Source organism: Rhyacophila brunnea, unplaced genomic scaffold (genome assembly GCF_057557595.1).
Source record: "Rhyacophila brunnea isolate RB1 unplaced genomic scaffold, BYU_Rbru_1.0 scaffold_2, whole genome shotgun sequence".
Lineage (NCBI taxonomy): Eukaryota > Metazoa > Arthropoda > Insecta > Trichoptera > Rhyacophilidae > Rhyacophila > Rhyacophila brunnea.
The window spans coordinates 4618189-4634497 of record NW_028232859.1 but is presented as its reverse complement, the minus strand read 5'-3'; the positions used below and the strand labels follow the sequence as shown (position 1 = coordinate 4634497).

The window sequence follows — 16309 nt, the reverse complement described above, 5'->3', positions numbered from 1 at the left end:
TTCCTGTCATATTAATGGTTTCATTGTAGCACAAATGCATAATATATTTATTATGTAAATCTTTCTTCTCTGTAAGAAAAGGGACAATCTCCTAGTCAGAATTTTTTGATAATTTGTACTTTATGGTCATTATTAAGTTTTACTTCTGCCGCACGTGGAGGTCGCGCACATTTTTTTGGTTGGTAGTACAATAATATGTTGGTGACTAACATTCATGGTGGTGGAAAGGTGTGGATGGATAAATTGTAGTGGTGATGGATGGTCGACGACAGAACCATTTCTTTTCAATATGTGCATGGTAGACTTTCTTGGTCATTATAACGTAGTATCTAATGTTGGTTACGATCGAAATATTACATTGTTGTATTGCATTAGTTATTATTACCTTTAAAATTACAGGAATATTTAGATAATTCAGTAAAAATAGATGTTTATTAGAATCAATATTCTATCTTTTATTAAATAAATTTAATAATTTAATTTATTTATATTTTCCAAATTTTAATTGTATTTTTTCTGTTTATTTCCATTCCTTATCCATAACCGAAATCGTCCCTTTGATCCTATTGTCCAACCGATATCTACCGTCTCTTTCTCTCTCACGTACCGATCCAATGATGGACCTCATCACTATCTATCTGTCTCAATTATTTCTCGATGCCGACGCTCGATTGTGGCAATAATCCAACTGAATTAAAAATGGAAATGTAAGTAGGATAGAGTTTTTGAAAATGGAGTCTCAGCCTTTGTGTGTTGCCAGTTTGTTTGTTATTTTTGCCAGTGTTGTTTATGGTTTTGTTTTTTTTTATGTTGCCTGATTATGTTTGCTCATCTATTGCCACGCAATCTCTATGATTTTATAATGGTTTTTTTTATAAACACTAATTTCTTTTGTGAATCAACTAACTTTAAGATATTACTGTTGTTATCACTATCCTGAAAGCACAAAGGGACTTTAATCGGAAGTATAAAGTAAAATATAATAATTATTAATCCAATTTTTTATTCAATACTTATAATACACAAGATTTAAGAATCTTAGATTCTTATTAAAGAAGATACATATTTAAAAAAAAATCTGATTAACATATAAGAAAAAAAAATCTAGAAAGAAAATAGGATAGAGTGGGATTCGAATTCACATCTTTACTGTCCAGGCGACTGCTCTTATTCTTTAAGCTACTGATTTATCTATGAGTCATGCAACAACTACATTATCTGACGTCTTTCAAATTCTATCATTTGGTTGGTAAGTAATTTTGATTAAATACAGAGCTGGTTACACTTCCATTAACGGAATTCGAAACACCTCAGGTAATAGTTAATTCACATGGAACATAGACGGATCAGTAGCTTAAACTATAAGAGCATTCACCTGGACTGTGAATGATGTGTGAATCCCACATAGTCCAATTTTTTTAAAAGGTTTTTCTTAGAGTATAGTTGTCTCTTTCAATCTAGCTGACTGTCTTTCCTCATTGCTGGTCCTAAATGTGGTTTTCACACAGTAATAACTCAATGATTTCTATGCATGTTTTTATAACACTGGGTTTTATTTGTTAAAAATATTATTTACTTCTTTCATCCTTTTATGCAAAATAAATAGAATGCTTCATTATTTTTAAAGTCAACTTTCATAATTTTACGAGAGTTATTTAGAGTTATCTACAGAGTGATAGAAGCAATATTTTTTATATGCCACACAATATGCAAATGGCTTTGTAAGATATCTAATGTAAAAAAAAATATAAAACGAATGTTGCTTATCCTGTAAACACATGTTTTGTAAATATCATAGGTAAATTTTGTATTCTGTTTTATTTTATTTCCATGCTTCCCTTCTTGCTATAATACTCCCCCGCTTTTGGACTGAATCAGAAGTTGATTGAGACCTGTAATTCCATCAAGGTATGTGCTTACGTCGCTTTGTTGCTTTCTAGATTTACTTCTTTACTTGTAATGTTTCGTTGGACATGAATCATTAGCGACCTAGTTGTTTATTACCAGTTTCATAAAAATATGACAGTGAATTTTGAATGAACTGTAACATGCCATGTAACTGCATTAATTTGTAACAAAATCTTTTACATCCAATTGACATCAAACAATTCACAATATTCCATAGTAAACGTACATGCCACTTCAAATGTCTGAAATGAAAATGTATAAAAATAACATATGATTTTTTTAAATAACGACTTATAGAAACTAATTATTTACAGTGATATAAATAAATATTGATACGTCCGATTTTATTTTGCTATAGTTAGTTGCAAAAAAGTGTATTAAAATTCTACAAAATTTGATATTACACGTGCTGTGACATGTTTTCATTTCATTTCGTTTTGATTGATAAGTTTAGTAATCAAATAATATATTTACAGTAGAACCTCGTTAATAAGAACACGGATAATTCGAAATTCGCCGTAATTCGAAATTTTCGCAAAAAAAGTCTCTTGTACATTATTTTCATATAGAAAACCATACATTTAATTCGAATTTCGTAATTCGAAATGATTTCAGAGTCCTGGCATACAAAAATATTCAATAAATCGTAATAAAGTACACTTTCATGAGCCAGTCATTGAAAATTGTGACAGATTTTTCTTAAAACATCATAAATTATTTATATTAAGAAATAAATAATCCTGACATTTTATGACCCTTTAACACACACGGAATCGGAAATTTCGTAGGCACATCTATGACCGTAAACAAAATTAATGAAAATCAAAAAAAAAAAATTCAAAATTTTAATATTTTTCCCCCATACATTTCATATTTTGTAATTAGAATTTGTTTTCGATTTTCGGTCCCGTGGAATTCGTATTAACGAGGTTTTACTGTATTAGCTAATACATATGGGCATATTGTAATTTTATTTGGAAATAAAATCTGATGGAAAAAAGAAACCAACATTAAAACTAACCAGTTAAGTTTGATGCACAAGAATGTCATTTACCACTATTTAATATTGAATTGTGAACTTCTCAGTTTTTGAAATCAGATATTTGATTTTCATGACAATGTATGCATTAGTAGCTATGTATCTAAAATATTATAACAAGCACTTTTCTTTTCAAGTTTTGAATCATGTATATTTCGAATGACTCCAGCAATATCAGCAATTTTAGCATCTGCAACAAACATGCCGGGCCGTAATAAATTTTATAGGCAACAAAATTTTATGATGTTTCTGTTTGCGTCAATGCGTTCAGTAGTATGTGTTTTTTAAATATCAAATGCCCATTATCATACCTAACTAGTGTTCAATCAATGTGTGCAACCAATGCTTACATATATATATATATGCATGTAAAATGCCAATGTTTGAGATATATAAAAGTCATTAGTAATGCAACGTGGCACGTAAGAGTGCATGTTGGGCATAACGCGGAAAGACCATAGAGCGATAGATGTCGCTGAGGTGATAGAATGACAATGGGGTGGACAGTGATTCTGTTGAGATTGTACGCACCAGACGAGACAAAATCAAGCCTTTATGCAATTGAATTATTGTGCAGAAAGATGTATTTAATTAATATTATGGTACGTTTACATCTGACACTTATACCGTTATACTTATTTTATGTGTCGGACATAAAATTTCATTTACTGTTTACACCTGCATGGATCTGACATAAAATTCTGGTATAATTCTCGTTGAAATAAAGTCTCGACACTTTATTCAATGGCAACATTGGAATAAATATATGCGGTGTTTACATATGATATTGTAATTTATTCGGACACTTATTTTGTATACTTCTCAAAAACGTTATGTCAGTTGTCAATATGGGAATGTTAAAAAAGAAAGCAGCGAGTGTTATTATTTTAAGTCTTTTGGCAACAAAAAGGAGGAAAAAATGGTCTAGATGGGTGCGGGAATGGATTCAGCGACGAGAAGAACTAGGTGCCTTCCGTTTAATGTCAGAGTTTAAAATCGAAGATCCAACTCAATTTGTGAACTTTAGTTTGCAAGATTGGACCTTTTGCCAAAAAACAAGACACACAATTCAGAAATGCGTAGAAGAACGATTAACAGTAACATTGCGATATCTAGCACTTGATCGTCATTGCATATTCAATATAATATTATCGTACCTAATACGAGTGCAGGTGTGGGCCAAAATGAATTAGGTAATACCATTTGAAGCGCATTTTTTCTTCACAGAGTGCATCAGAATTAATCGTATGTGCCGAGAACAAGCGATATTTTATTTTCGAACAAAATCCATAGAACACGGCACATCCGATTTATTTCTCATTGTCTATGATTTTTGACAGATCGCTACAGTACATTTATTAACGTAAACGTTGGGCATACATTCATGGTGTACCTATGATTATTGATTGTCCGTTGTTTTAGAAATATACATACATATGCAATTCACTAGGTACCTGTCAAACTACGAATATTGTGTCAGGTACTTGACATAAAAGTAGACGGTGGTCCAACTTCGGTGATATATCGCTCCAAGTTCGAACTTGTCGAATACGCGGTGTTTACATTTGCGTATATAAGTAGATTGAATAAGTGGTAGGTGAGAGTCGACACACGCAAAATAAGTGGCAGATACAAATATACTTACTGTTTACACTTAAGTGAATATGGTGTCATACATAAATATGACGATATTAGTGTCAAATGTAAACGTACCATTAGACCTGCATGTCGAAGCATAGGTTTTGAGATAGAAATATTAATCACTTCAATTGACAAACCTTGTATAAAGCAGACAAATAGTATTGTCACAATATCATCAATGGTTATATAATTATAATGAATAGTATGATAATATCGATAAGGGTTTCTATTTTCTATCCAACAAAATATATGTATACAAATCTTTTCATGTGCTAAAAACAGCTTTAATTATAATGTAAATTCAAAAATAATATTTGGTTACGGGGTTGCCTGTTCGATAAACTATAATACTTTATATATATAATATTGCCGCATTAAAGACACTAACATAAAATTGTGCGCAAACTGTCACAATCACAAGCACAGCACAATAGAGTTGCATGGATGAAACTTGCATAACATATATTATGTCTTCGGGATAATGTTTGGCTTTATGATTAACTGATTTATTCTTGTTGATTTAATTTCATAAATGTTTTCCACAGTAAACATATACTATATATTTTACTTTTCTTTGATGAGATGGTGGATATTGAAGATTGTCACCCTGTATCCGTTTGATAAAACTTTCGGATCTATCTTTAGAAATGGGCATAATCGGAACAGTATGCATTTTTGTATCGAGTGAAATTGGTATCGAAAAAAGATCATTATGAATAATGGTTTGTAGTAAAATATTTAAATAATTCCATGTTCTGTTTAGAAAGTTTTGAAACAAGTCAATTGTGCTTGTTTTGCTTGCACACATATTTAAGATACGATTACACATCGTGATCTATACGAAAACATTGCTTGCTCTATAGTTGAATTATGATGTAGGTATAAATTGGCTCTTTCAAAAGAGGATAACTTTCAATCAGCTAAGTTACTTAGGCCGTTTTCAATTTTACCATTTATCTCATGTTTTTCCAAATTGGGTATTACCATCTCCCCTGTGGGCTCTGTAGGGTTCTGGGGGAGCGTTGCTGACCCCAGGGATTTGAATCACAAATGGGCAATAGAAGACAACAAAAAAATAAATCCAAAAAGAGCCAAAATAGTTTGTTCGAAACTATGGTTTATCTTATATAGTTAATTATTGTTAATAAACATTTTTTATACTGATTTAGTATGTGACCATTTGAACATTCTTGAAGATTTCTTTCAGATTTTAATTTTTTTTTTTCTTTAACAGAATAATATATCAATGGACGGAAAGGAGGACTATGCTGACCTTCCGCCAAACCAGAGACGGAAAAAGCTCGCAGCCAAGGTTCAAGAACTCAAAAAACAGGTGAATTGATATTCTGTACCATTTTTATTAAATCTTTCATATTAAACTAGGACCTTGCAGAGTTATAAAGTAAATACAGTCGAACTTGGTTATTACAATCACGGAAATAGCGATAGAATAATGTTTATAAACGAGCAAATTTAGTCGGTCCCATCTTCCTCGTAATAACCAAGTTCGACTGTAGATTGATATCAATTATTGCATTATAACTTTTTCTAGAAGACAGCCAAAAATGATGATTAAATTAGATGGAAGTCATTTTGCATCTGCGGCAAATTTGACATTATTAACGCATATCATCTATCAGAAACCGCAAGAATTTTAACAAAATTTAGATACATTCAGTCAATGTAAAGATATTGCAAAGGCAAACAATAAAACTTTAATTTGTTATAAATGGTGTCCTTTAATTATTACGTACATATGTCCAATGATCATTTTGAATACGAAACATTTTTGACTTGTACTGGAACTAAAGTATTCACATTATAAATGTATCTTAATGGTGTTTGTGAAAGGACATGCCACGTCAATTATTGTACATGGATTGGCAGCAAAATTTACGAAATTGTCATTTCTTTATATTAGCACTACAATCCAAGAGATCTTTCAACACTTTTTTTTTACGAGAAATGTGTGTTAACCATTTACTCAACTTATTGTGGTCATGCTACAAATCCAAACACACATTGAAAAATAATATGTGAGTTTGTCAGATAAGGTAGTCGAACACATGACACGCGGCTTCAGAGATAGACGTTTTACCACTTGTCCATCACGGGTGCAGGCGTCCATCATTAAAACCACTTTGGGGAACTATGTTGAGGAATCATACTCCAGTGTTGTAAGAGAACAAGTTCATAAGACTCTCTCTAGTTATATTTCAAACCCTTTGTATATTATATGATAGCTGATTTTTGTTGTTTCTTTACTCCAGGTGAATCAAGAACAAGCCGCCATGGATGGCCTCATGAAAATGAAGGGTGTCTACGAAGCTAATCCTGCGTTAGGAGACCCAATGACTGTTGAAGGTATATTTTGTTAAATTTTTTAATCTCTCGCAGTATAAAGATTATGTTTCTTGGAGCAAAAATAGTTTTGGTAATTTGGACACATCTTTGATATTACAGAAGAGGCGATGGTTTAAATGGGTTGTGAATTCACTGTTATTTATTTTCTTCAAGGTCAATTAAACGAATGCGGCCACAAGCTGGAGAAACTTCGAGTTGAATTAGTGAAGTACGGAAACTGGTTGGAAGCTGCTTCAGGAGAGAGTGGAGGACCAGGGACGGGCGGAGCACCTCCGTCATCACACGCTAGGCTCAACGGAGGAGGCCACAGGTGAAATGATATTCTTTTATGTCCTCTAAATATCCTCTTCAGTCCTTATCCACTGCCAGATATTATCTCTGGTGAACTTAATCAATTTAGTCAATCCAGCAGGTTTTAAAGCATCCTTGTGGCCGTTTAGTGCCCCTTTGTTACCATTGTATTCATCAAGCGTTATGTCTAGCCCATTGTCATTTCATCAGTTTGGTGACTCTGTCATACCGCTCCGCTATAGTCTTTCCTTGCATGCCCATGTTGATGTTGCATTACTATTTATTTTTCAAGATCGCTTACGTTCATTGTTTTTTTTAATTTTCGTGACTCCTTTAAAATGTCCTAGTTATGTCCCTCCAGCGATCCCTGCATTCAGCCGTCCGTCCGCATAGCTGAAGGTATTGAGAGGGATTTGAAAAGTTCATCGCCAGTGGCAAAATCGAGGGTTGACGCGGAAAACGGTAATAAACAAATGATTTGACCAAGTGAAGGACGCTACAGATCCAACACAGTCTCTTACATTAATGATCCATATTTCGCGTGAATACGTGACCACTTGTAGCACACATTGGTTGAACACTATATTTTAGCTACAATGAGAGTAATCACTGTTGAAAATACTATTCAGGTGCCCGAATGCGCTTCGTGCGAGTTTGGTTCTGCGAGCAATCTTGACACACATATAGAGAATTTTAGGTTCCCCATCTCCATCCGACATGTATGTACAGCTGTGGATATGCAGGCCGCCTTCCATGACGTTTAAAACGTGTCTGAGAGAAAAGATTTTATATGCTCACTCTGCTATCCCGATACGAAGTCGCACGGGACTGATGTAACAACCATGCACCGTGGTGATTAAAAAAAGAATTTAGAGGGAAAATGAAAGTATTGGACTGGATCAACTAGTCTCGTTGAGATTAAGTGTCCTCTGTATCCCCATACTGAATACCAAGATTTGAATTCGATGACGACTACGGAGGAATCAGGATCAACCAGCGCTCGAAATGGAAAATTTTACGAACCGGAGCGCTCGATAATTTTACGAAAATATCAACTATATTATACTATACTACAATAATTGTAAATGTGATTTATAAAAATAAGTGTGTTATTTTTTTTATTATACGAAATATCTAGCTCAGACGGTCAAATTAATATTTTTACGAGACGGAGCTATAATTTTGTGAATTTTATAAACCGGAACGACGCTCCGGTGCGTTCCAGTCCATTTCGAGCCCTGGGATCAACCCAATTAACCTGTTCTACATACAACGCTGCAAATCTCTCAAATGCTTTAAAGTGGGCCTTGGTTGATATCGAGTCTGCGTGGCCAATTGGGCCCGTGTGTGGACGGACCCTGGCAAACAGCTCTGTTCGCTCAGAATTTATAAGTGTCCATTCCCAGATAACGTGTTCAACGTCTTGGTGCTCATGCCCGCAGTTGCAATCCGGCCCATTCTCTATCAAGCAAACCCGTGGAGTTTCTTGGCGAAATTGTCATGGCCGGTAAGGAACTGGCTAGTCCAGTGTGTGGGTCGAACACCCACCCAAACAGCCTTCTTGGCGTGGTAGGCAAAAGATAGCATGTCATCAAGAATTACTCCCAGGTATGTCACTGTATCAGAGAAACGCACCGGGATTTGGCCAAAACGAATCAAAGGATGCCCTTTCGCAATCTGGACCCTATTGCTGCCTTTTAGGAAAGTCTCAGTTTTGCTTGGGCTTGTCAGCCGGTTCAGCACTCCCCAGTTAAGGATCCTGGCCAGTGCGATTTTCCACACGCTCGAGTCCCGCTCGACACAATGAGAGCAAGCAGGACATTGGCGTACACAATGAGCATGTAGCCCGGCGACAGCGGCAGTGACAGAATGTCAGCAAACAAGATGTTCCACAGTAGGGGTCCCAAGACGGAGCCCTGGAGACATCCCATGGTGGTCCTCTTGTTAATCAGTTTGAGGCCGGAGTCGTTATCTCTCTGTCGCTGAAGTAGCTTTGAAAAAGGACAAAAAGGTTTCCAGGGATCTGTCTTAGCCGGAGTTTTGCCAGAACTAGGGGCCACCACGCCACGCCATATCAAATGCGCTGCGATGTTGAGAAAAATTCCGGTAATGGGGTTCTTGCCACAGAGTCGGATCACGAAGTGGATCGCATCCTCAGTAGACCTTTCGGAACAGAATCCTTATTGTCTCTAGGAGATTGTGCAGTTTCCCGACAGTTGGGACTCCTGCTGCTCATCAATCTTTCTAGAATCTTCCCGAACACGGGAAGTAGCACAATCGGTCTGTACGCTTTCGGATCGCAGAGTCTATGGATGTCAAATGTTATATTGTTGATTGTATATCTTGCAGACATTCCATCGGCAGTAATGAAGAATCATTATCGAGATCTGCCAGTGATAGCAGCGTGAGCGCTGTCAAACACTCGGCACCCAATACCCCACAACCGCACCACGGGTTAGTAAATTTTACCAAACACTAAGAACTTAGTGAATTTTTACTCATAAGGTTTGTTGTTCATAAATTTAGGCGTACCGGAAAAATATAGAAATTATAGGGGAAAGATATACTTGTATAGGTTTTTCCCGATATTAGGGGTAGACTCACAGATAATATATGTACATGTACATATATATATGTTAATCCAAATAGCATTCAAACGTATTTTATATAGTTCTTAGTAAAAAATTACTTGCATATCGTGGGTATTCTGCGAAAAAGCACTAAGTGAAAATTTTGCTGTTTTGATTTAATGATGAGGTAATCTTATTAAGAGTACGCTCTATAGTCTACAAAAACACACACAGTCATATCTATAAAACTGGCGAAGATAATTTATGTTATAAGTCAAAAAGACATACATCAATTCAGAGAAAAGGCACTAAAGGGACTTAGTGCATTTGCTTCTCTCATTCTCAGGCTATATTCACAAAATTCTGCGTGCGAAACTGCACTAAGTCATACTCAAAGCAATATCGCAGAAAGGAATTTGCCTTTTATATATATAAAACAAGTTAAAACCGTCCAAACTTTCAAACTCGATTATCTCAAAACTAGTATTTTTGACTTAATGCTTATTCGCAGAATACCCACGATATGGCCTGTATTATGTGGAATTTTTCAAATTTAATTGACCACTAAGTTTCATGGCCCATGTGTGATAATCATTCAAGACCAGTGTCTGCTTAAGTTACTCATAGAATGAAATATGATTTTCATTCATATTCACTCTACTAGAAAGAAGATTTTGTTTTATTGTTATAACAACCGAAATATCTATTGATTATTATTAAACCCATCTCTACAATTTAATATAAATTCAATATCCGTTTTGGTAACTGTTGAATGCCAAACACACAATTTATGGACATTTCAAGCCAAGTGTTGACAAAACTATTTTATTTTATTAAATTCGAAATCCAACCGCTAATTTTTGAAACGGCAAGTTCCAGAACTGACTAATTGAATTTTTTTTCATTGGAACTGAACATGTAACTTAACTGTTAAAAATGTAAGGGTTCGACAGCTCTCATCATACCATCTCACTCTGAGTAAGTGTGTCATACAGTTCTATGATGAATAATGAATGATTGTTTTAATATAGCAGTAATAATACTATCTTTAAATAATATTGCATTCCATAAATTTCAGATCGGGCGGCAGTCCCGAGTCAGGACTGGGCACGTCCCACAACAGTTTGGGGGTTAATAACAACAACAATGGCCAAGTGGGCAACAATATGGTGGCTGCTGCCGGGCAGAGGGTGGTGGAGATGGACGGGGGAGATGTTGACGATGGAGAGTTTTATGAAGCTGAACCTCTCCAACCGCTTGGGACGTGTAGAGCTCTTTATCCATTTGACGGTAAGGATTACCGAGTAATAGATGACTTGGATAATGAGATAATCTTGTAGATAATGTCAATACATTTGACAGCTCACAATTATTGAGATGTATGTTATGTATTGGTAAATTTTGTTCTCACTGATTAAGCTGACCTCTGTTCTAAGGATTTTTCTTTTGACCATTTGAAGTATGTCACTTGCAGTGGCGAAGACACCATACTAGGCGATTATTTGAAGCCTACCTTCTTGAAAAATATTTTTTAATTGCATATTGACATATGTATATACTTAATCACTTCATTATTTTATGTTATATAAAAATTATTTATTTTGCCAATGAGAGATGTCGTATATGTAGGAATGTATTACAGTATAACACAGTTTACAAAACAACTGCAAAGGTATTAAAAAATATACCACAGCGCGCCGTAAATAAATAATAAACGCCGCGACGTCTCAACGTAAATAAATCTTCGATTATGTGTGAAATAATTCTGAATTTTTTTCGTATGGACTTTACGTCTCATAACCGCATCAAGTCTGCTGATTTGTACGAAATAAGGTAAGCTCCTATCGCAGAGCCTAAAACATTCGCGCATAATAATGTTGTCATGACTGCGCACTTTGTCCAAAATCATTAATAATTAGATAATTAAAAAAATAATTTCAACGGCGTTTAATCGAATATTAATAAATAAGTATATTTTTTTTATAAATAAAAATAAATTTTATCTAATGATTTTTGATGGGTATACATGTTTTGAAAAATACGTAATTTAAACACATCGCTCATTTTTATGTCGTCAATGAGTTTTTGAAGTTTCATTGAATTAGTGTGTCGTTGTCATTTACTAGTGTGTACCTATTCATTAGTAGTAAATGTCATACTATTCTTGTAAGTATACCTGACAAGTGTGCTCTTTTTATCAGATCTCCACAGCCTACCTCTTTCCAAAAGTCACCCTTCGCCACTGGTCACTTGTCTGGTAAAGTGAAAAATAGTGCAAGATCATAATATTACTTTTAGTAGCTGCTTATTGAATAATAACGCTAGAAACACATTATCATCGTGCTACACGAGCTTGTGTGCATAATAAAAACTGACAACCTACAAAAACGATCTGTCAGTTACCTGTCATTTGTAGCAACCTTCTGAACCACTAAAAAAAATATACGTGAGATCATGTGACTAAAAAATGTGCAAACTTGCAAACAAAAAAATCTTCTATCACGCGTTGAGTTACCGGCATGGCGTGATACCCGTGAGGTGACCTTAGTGAGGTTCTGACAGATTTTGACAGATTTTGCTAATGTGCTATCGGATAGAACATTTGAATTATCAAATAAAACGACATTGTACACTTTTTGCTCATCGCGCAAGTTTACTGTGAGACGTAACATGATGGTAATGTGTTTCTAGCATAAGAGACATTTAGCAAATACATCAGAATAAGTTAACCAAGTCGACACCGCCTACATAAAAGGTAGGAACTGCGTTTTTGGCTATTTTGACTTGATGCGTTTATTAAATAATTTTAAAGATAAATAAAAAAAAAAAACAAAAAGTCATTCAATATTGATTTTATAGCCATAACTAAAAATTTCATTAGTAAAATTTATTAAAACCGTACTAATGAAAAGTTACCATTTTGTAGTTCCGACCTTATAAAATAATATTCAGTAAAGTAATACAATTTCAAAAACAGGTATTACTATCGATAAAACAGTATCCTGCAGCTTTAAACCTACATATACTTATCAGGGTTAAGTTATTAATAATAAATAAATCTGATTACATCCATACTATCAATAACCTCTCTGGTCTTGGCACCGAGCCATTCAATCATTTGTTGATTATGTGTGTAATATTGCAGCTACATCAGAAGGTTCGATGGGAATTCAAGAAGGGGAAGAGCTTCTTCTGGTTGAGCTGGATCAGGGAGACGGTTGGACGAGAGTCAGGCGAACCGATCACCGACAGGAAGGATTCGTGCCCACCACGTATATACAGTGCACGTTATATACATAGGACGGGTAAGAACAAAAGATCATTGCTTTCATGTTTTTCATTCATCTGATTCAAATTTGGGGAAAAATAAATTACACAACCGACTGGGGCCATCCGTGCATAAAACTCAGCACTCAACGCTATGAAAATTTCATCAATAACAAATGTATAGATTTCCTGCTGAATTATAAAATTATGGTTTCGTATATTTTGAATGTCTCCTCCAAGTGAGTTAGTATCACCCGTACCTGTCCAAATTATAATTTCTTTTTTCAATCTGTGTTTGATCACCAAGGGACCTGTTGGGAGAATGTCTAGTAACCATTACTTGTAAAAACCTGTAAATACGACCTCTACTCTGTCGGGGTGCATAATGTTTTGCTTAGAAACAAAATTGTAATTCTAAACCTCCGGGAGATACAGGGTTCAATTCCCCGTCGGGGTGACTTACTTTTTTTCAAAAAAGATTTTTTCTATTGGTTATTATATACTATATCAGAAAGTGTTTTTTTCAAAATAATATATGTTCTAAACCTCTTCATTTTCCGGAAGAATTTGACCCTTGATGCAAATGGATAACTACTAAGAAAACAATCTTATCCGAGGAATCTTCAAAGAGTTCCATGGCTGTTCAATGGAAGTATATTAATTTGGTATTTGGTGATTGTTTTCAGAGAATCTTGGCCGACCTGCCAGATATGTTAAGCCATTTACAAGTCCTTTGGTGCTGTGTTGACGCAGGGCTGCTGAGAGTGAAAAGAAAAGTGTCGTGTTCGAGTGAGACTATAACAGAGTTTGATGAGATATTTCCTACGAAGGAAGAAGAAGTAGACATTTCCTAAATTGAGATGAGATTGATACTGGTTTGCCGGCAATGTCCTGTCTACTGTTGACGCGTTGTGTCTATAATAAGTGAATTTTAGCATCATTACGATGGTTTCTTTCGGGTTCAGCGATCTTTTTCCTTGTGCAAAAATATTTGATTTATCTTCAATTTCATATCAGTCTCATAATGAAATGAAATATTACATTTTATTTTCTTGTATTCTATTTGGTAAATTTTAATCAGTAATATTTTAACATAATATCTTTTATCAACATGAATTAGTCACATGTTATTATTCATTGTAATAAGTTTGGTATCTACTATTTAAATCTTCAGTTATCAGTATTTTTGAATGACGTTAAAACAAGTCTTGACCCGAAAAATTGTGATAAGTGCTTCATTAAAATAAAAAAATAATCTTTAAATTGTATATTAATTTGTGTCTAATAATTGTTATGTGTCGCCATGTTGCATTGTTAGCACTGGAATAATAATTATTAGCGTCATTGTTTTTTTTTTTTTTTGCTGTAGCAACTTTGGTGCTTGTAGCCATCAGATAAGTAAAAATATTCGGTTAATAAGTGCGGTGGGACAGTTATAAAAATGCTCAATGTAACAATGTAAGTGCTTCTACGCTTGTGTAATAAAAAAACATTTAGGAATAATATTTTCTTACATCGGCGATAAAACCACATTGCAATATTTATGTTAAATTCTAACATCGCCGAAAATAAATTGATTATGTAAATTTTAATGAAGATTTCTAGTGAATTTCTATCGAAAATCCATATAGGAACTGAAATGTGAAGTTATTATAAAATTATATCGTTTTCCTTGTTAATCTTTCTTCCGATGTTCGCTCGCTAACTTATTAATCTAACTATTGTTTATTGAATTAAGCAGATAAATGTATATAATGTTTTTATTTTATTTTGACATCAAGATCACTTGTTCTTTTTTATTAAATCTTATAATAACGATAACTACATATTGGACCTCTTAAAACATAAAACAACGTGGTCTTCCATATAAAAATATTGTGACCGTTTTGTTTTTGTTTTTAGTCTTGTGTAATTTTTTTTAAAGTGGAGATAATGAGAGATACTAATAATACTCTTATCATTTAATATTAAATGGGTTATGTGGTCCAATATGCCATGGGTTATATATTATTATAATGTTAGTTGATTGAAATTTTAAAATTGACGCATTTTTTTTCTTGAATGTTACGCTATGACTGATGAATATAATATATTCGTAAGTCATAGCGTAATATTATTATGTATCATGTGAAGAATAAAAGTGACCTTGTTAATTACCCTGATCATAGACATCTAGATCTGTTTATACAGATTTCATTCTTTCATGAACAGATAATATGGTTGAAAAATTAAATGTACCTACATAAACGTATATAGATTTTGTATGGCCAGTATGTGTCCTGCAGATATACATACAATAATCCATCATTACGTAAATACATACATATACAGTAAGCAATGTATAAACAATCATTATTAGGACAGGAGTATAAGTCGGTTAAAAAAAATGCTTCACTTTTGATATTTTGTTTTTCTGCTGACAATGTTTAATAATTCTTCCTGCATTCCATTATTATTTTTTAACGTTACGAGTGAATATTCTTCCAATATTATATAAAACAAAATGTATATTTTTTCACAATTCTCATGTTATTTTTGACACAGCACCTGACAATAAATTTATGTTTCAATGGTGCCGTCTTTTCCAAAGTTTTTTTAATCGAATTAAAACAAAAAAATACATTGGATATTATGTTTTTAATTGATTAATAATGTTTTGCAAGAAGACGCATCACTCTTTGACTGTGAATGCTTTATATGGGCTACTGAATTCCATTGAATGGTTTTATTTTCAATTTGGCCACACTGCAATATAATTTAATTATAGAGGTTTTTCTTTTTTATTATGTAACACTGGCAATTATTATGTTCTTTACTCTCTTTTGTCTTTTATTAATAATATTCATAGTCTTACATATTAAATCTATTAATTTAATTATTATTGTAATAATAATATTGTATTTGTCATATTGATACATGCCATTTTATTTAATAACTTGATACATTTAATCTGATTTCTCTCTTTGGGAGATTTGATTAGTTATAATTATTTTTATGAGACCTAATGTATATTTTAAATCTTGTACAGAAAACAGTTAGATTATAATAATTTAGAAACTTTAACAATGAAAAATTGTATTTTTGTTTAAATCGCTGTGTTCTCAGCCTAAGTGTACATAAATATAACGCTAGATTTAATCGCCATATTGGATATTGCATTATGGTAAACGATGATTTACGATCAATAATAATTATAATAATCATTAGCATAATATATTATATAAAATGC

General features: G+C 33.6%; 1 protein-coding gene across 2 annotated transcripts in view; it reads left to right on the top strand.

The window, feature by feature from the left end:
• Positions 1-15459, top strand: part of Cip4 (formin-binding protein 1-like Cip4) — a 189025-nt gene extending 173566 nt beyond the window's left edge. The window contains exons 8-14 of one of the 2 annotated variants that reach the window (XM_085947045.1): positions 5823-5921; positions 6859-6952; positions 7106-7262; positions 9593-9697; positions 10892-11103; positions 12959-13118; positions 13767-15459. In XM_085947045.1, coding sequence (XP_085803171.1) covers positions 5823-5921; positions 6859-6952; positions 7106-7262; positions 9593-9697; positions 10892-11103; positions 12959-13113 — 822 coding nt within the window. In that variant the 3' untranslated portion in view covers positions 13114-13118; positions 13767-15459. The remainder of the gene's footprint in view (positions 1-5822; positions 5922-6858; positions 6953-7105; positions 7263-9592; positions 9698-10891; positions 11104-12958; positions 13119-13766) is intronic. The other variant, XM_085947046.1, reaches the window with a different exon arrangement.
• The last annotated feature ends 850 nt before the right edge of the window (positions 15460-16309 follow it).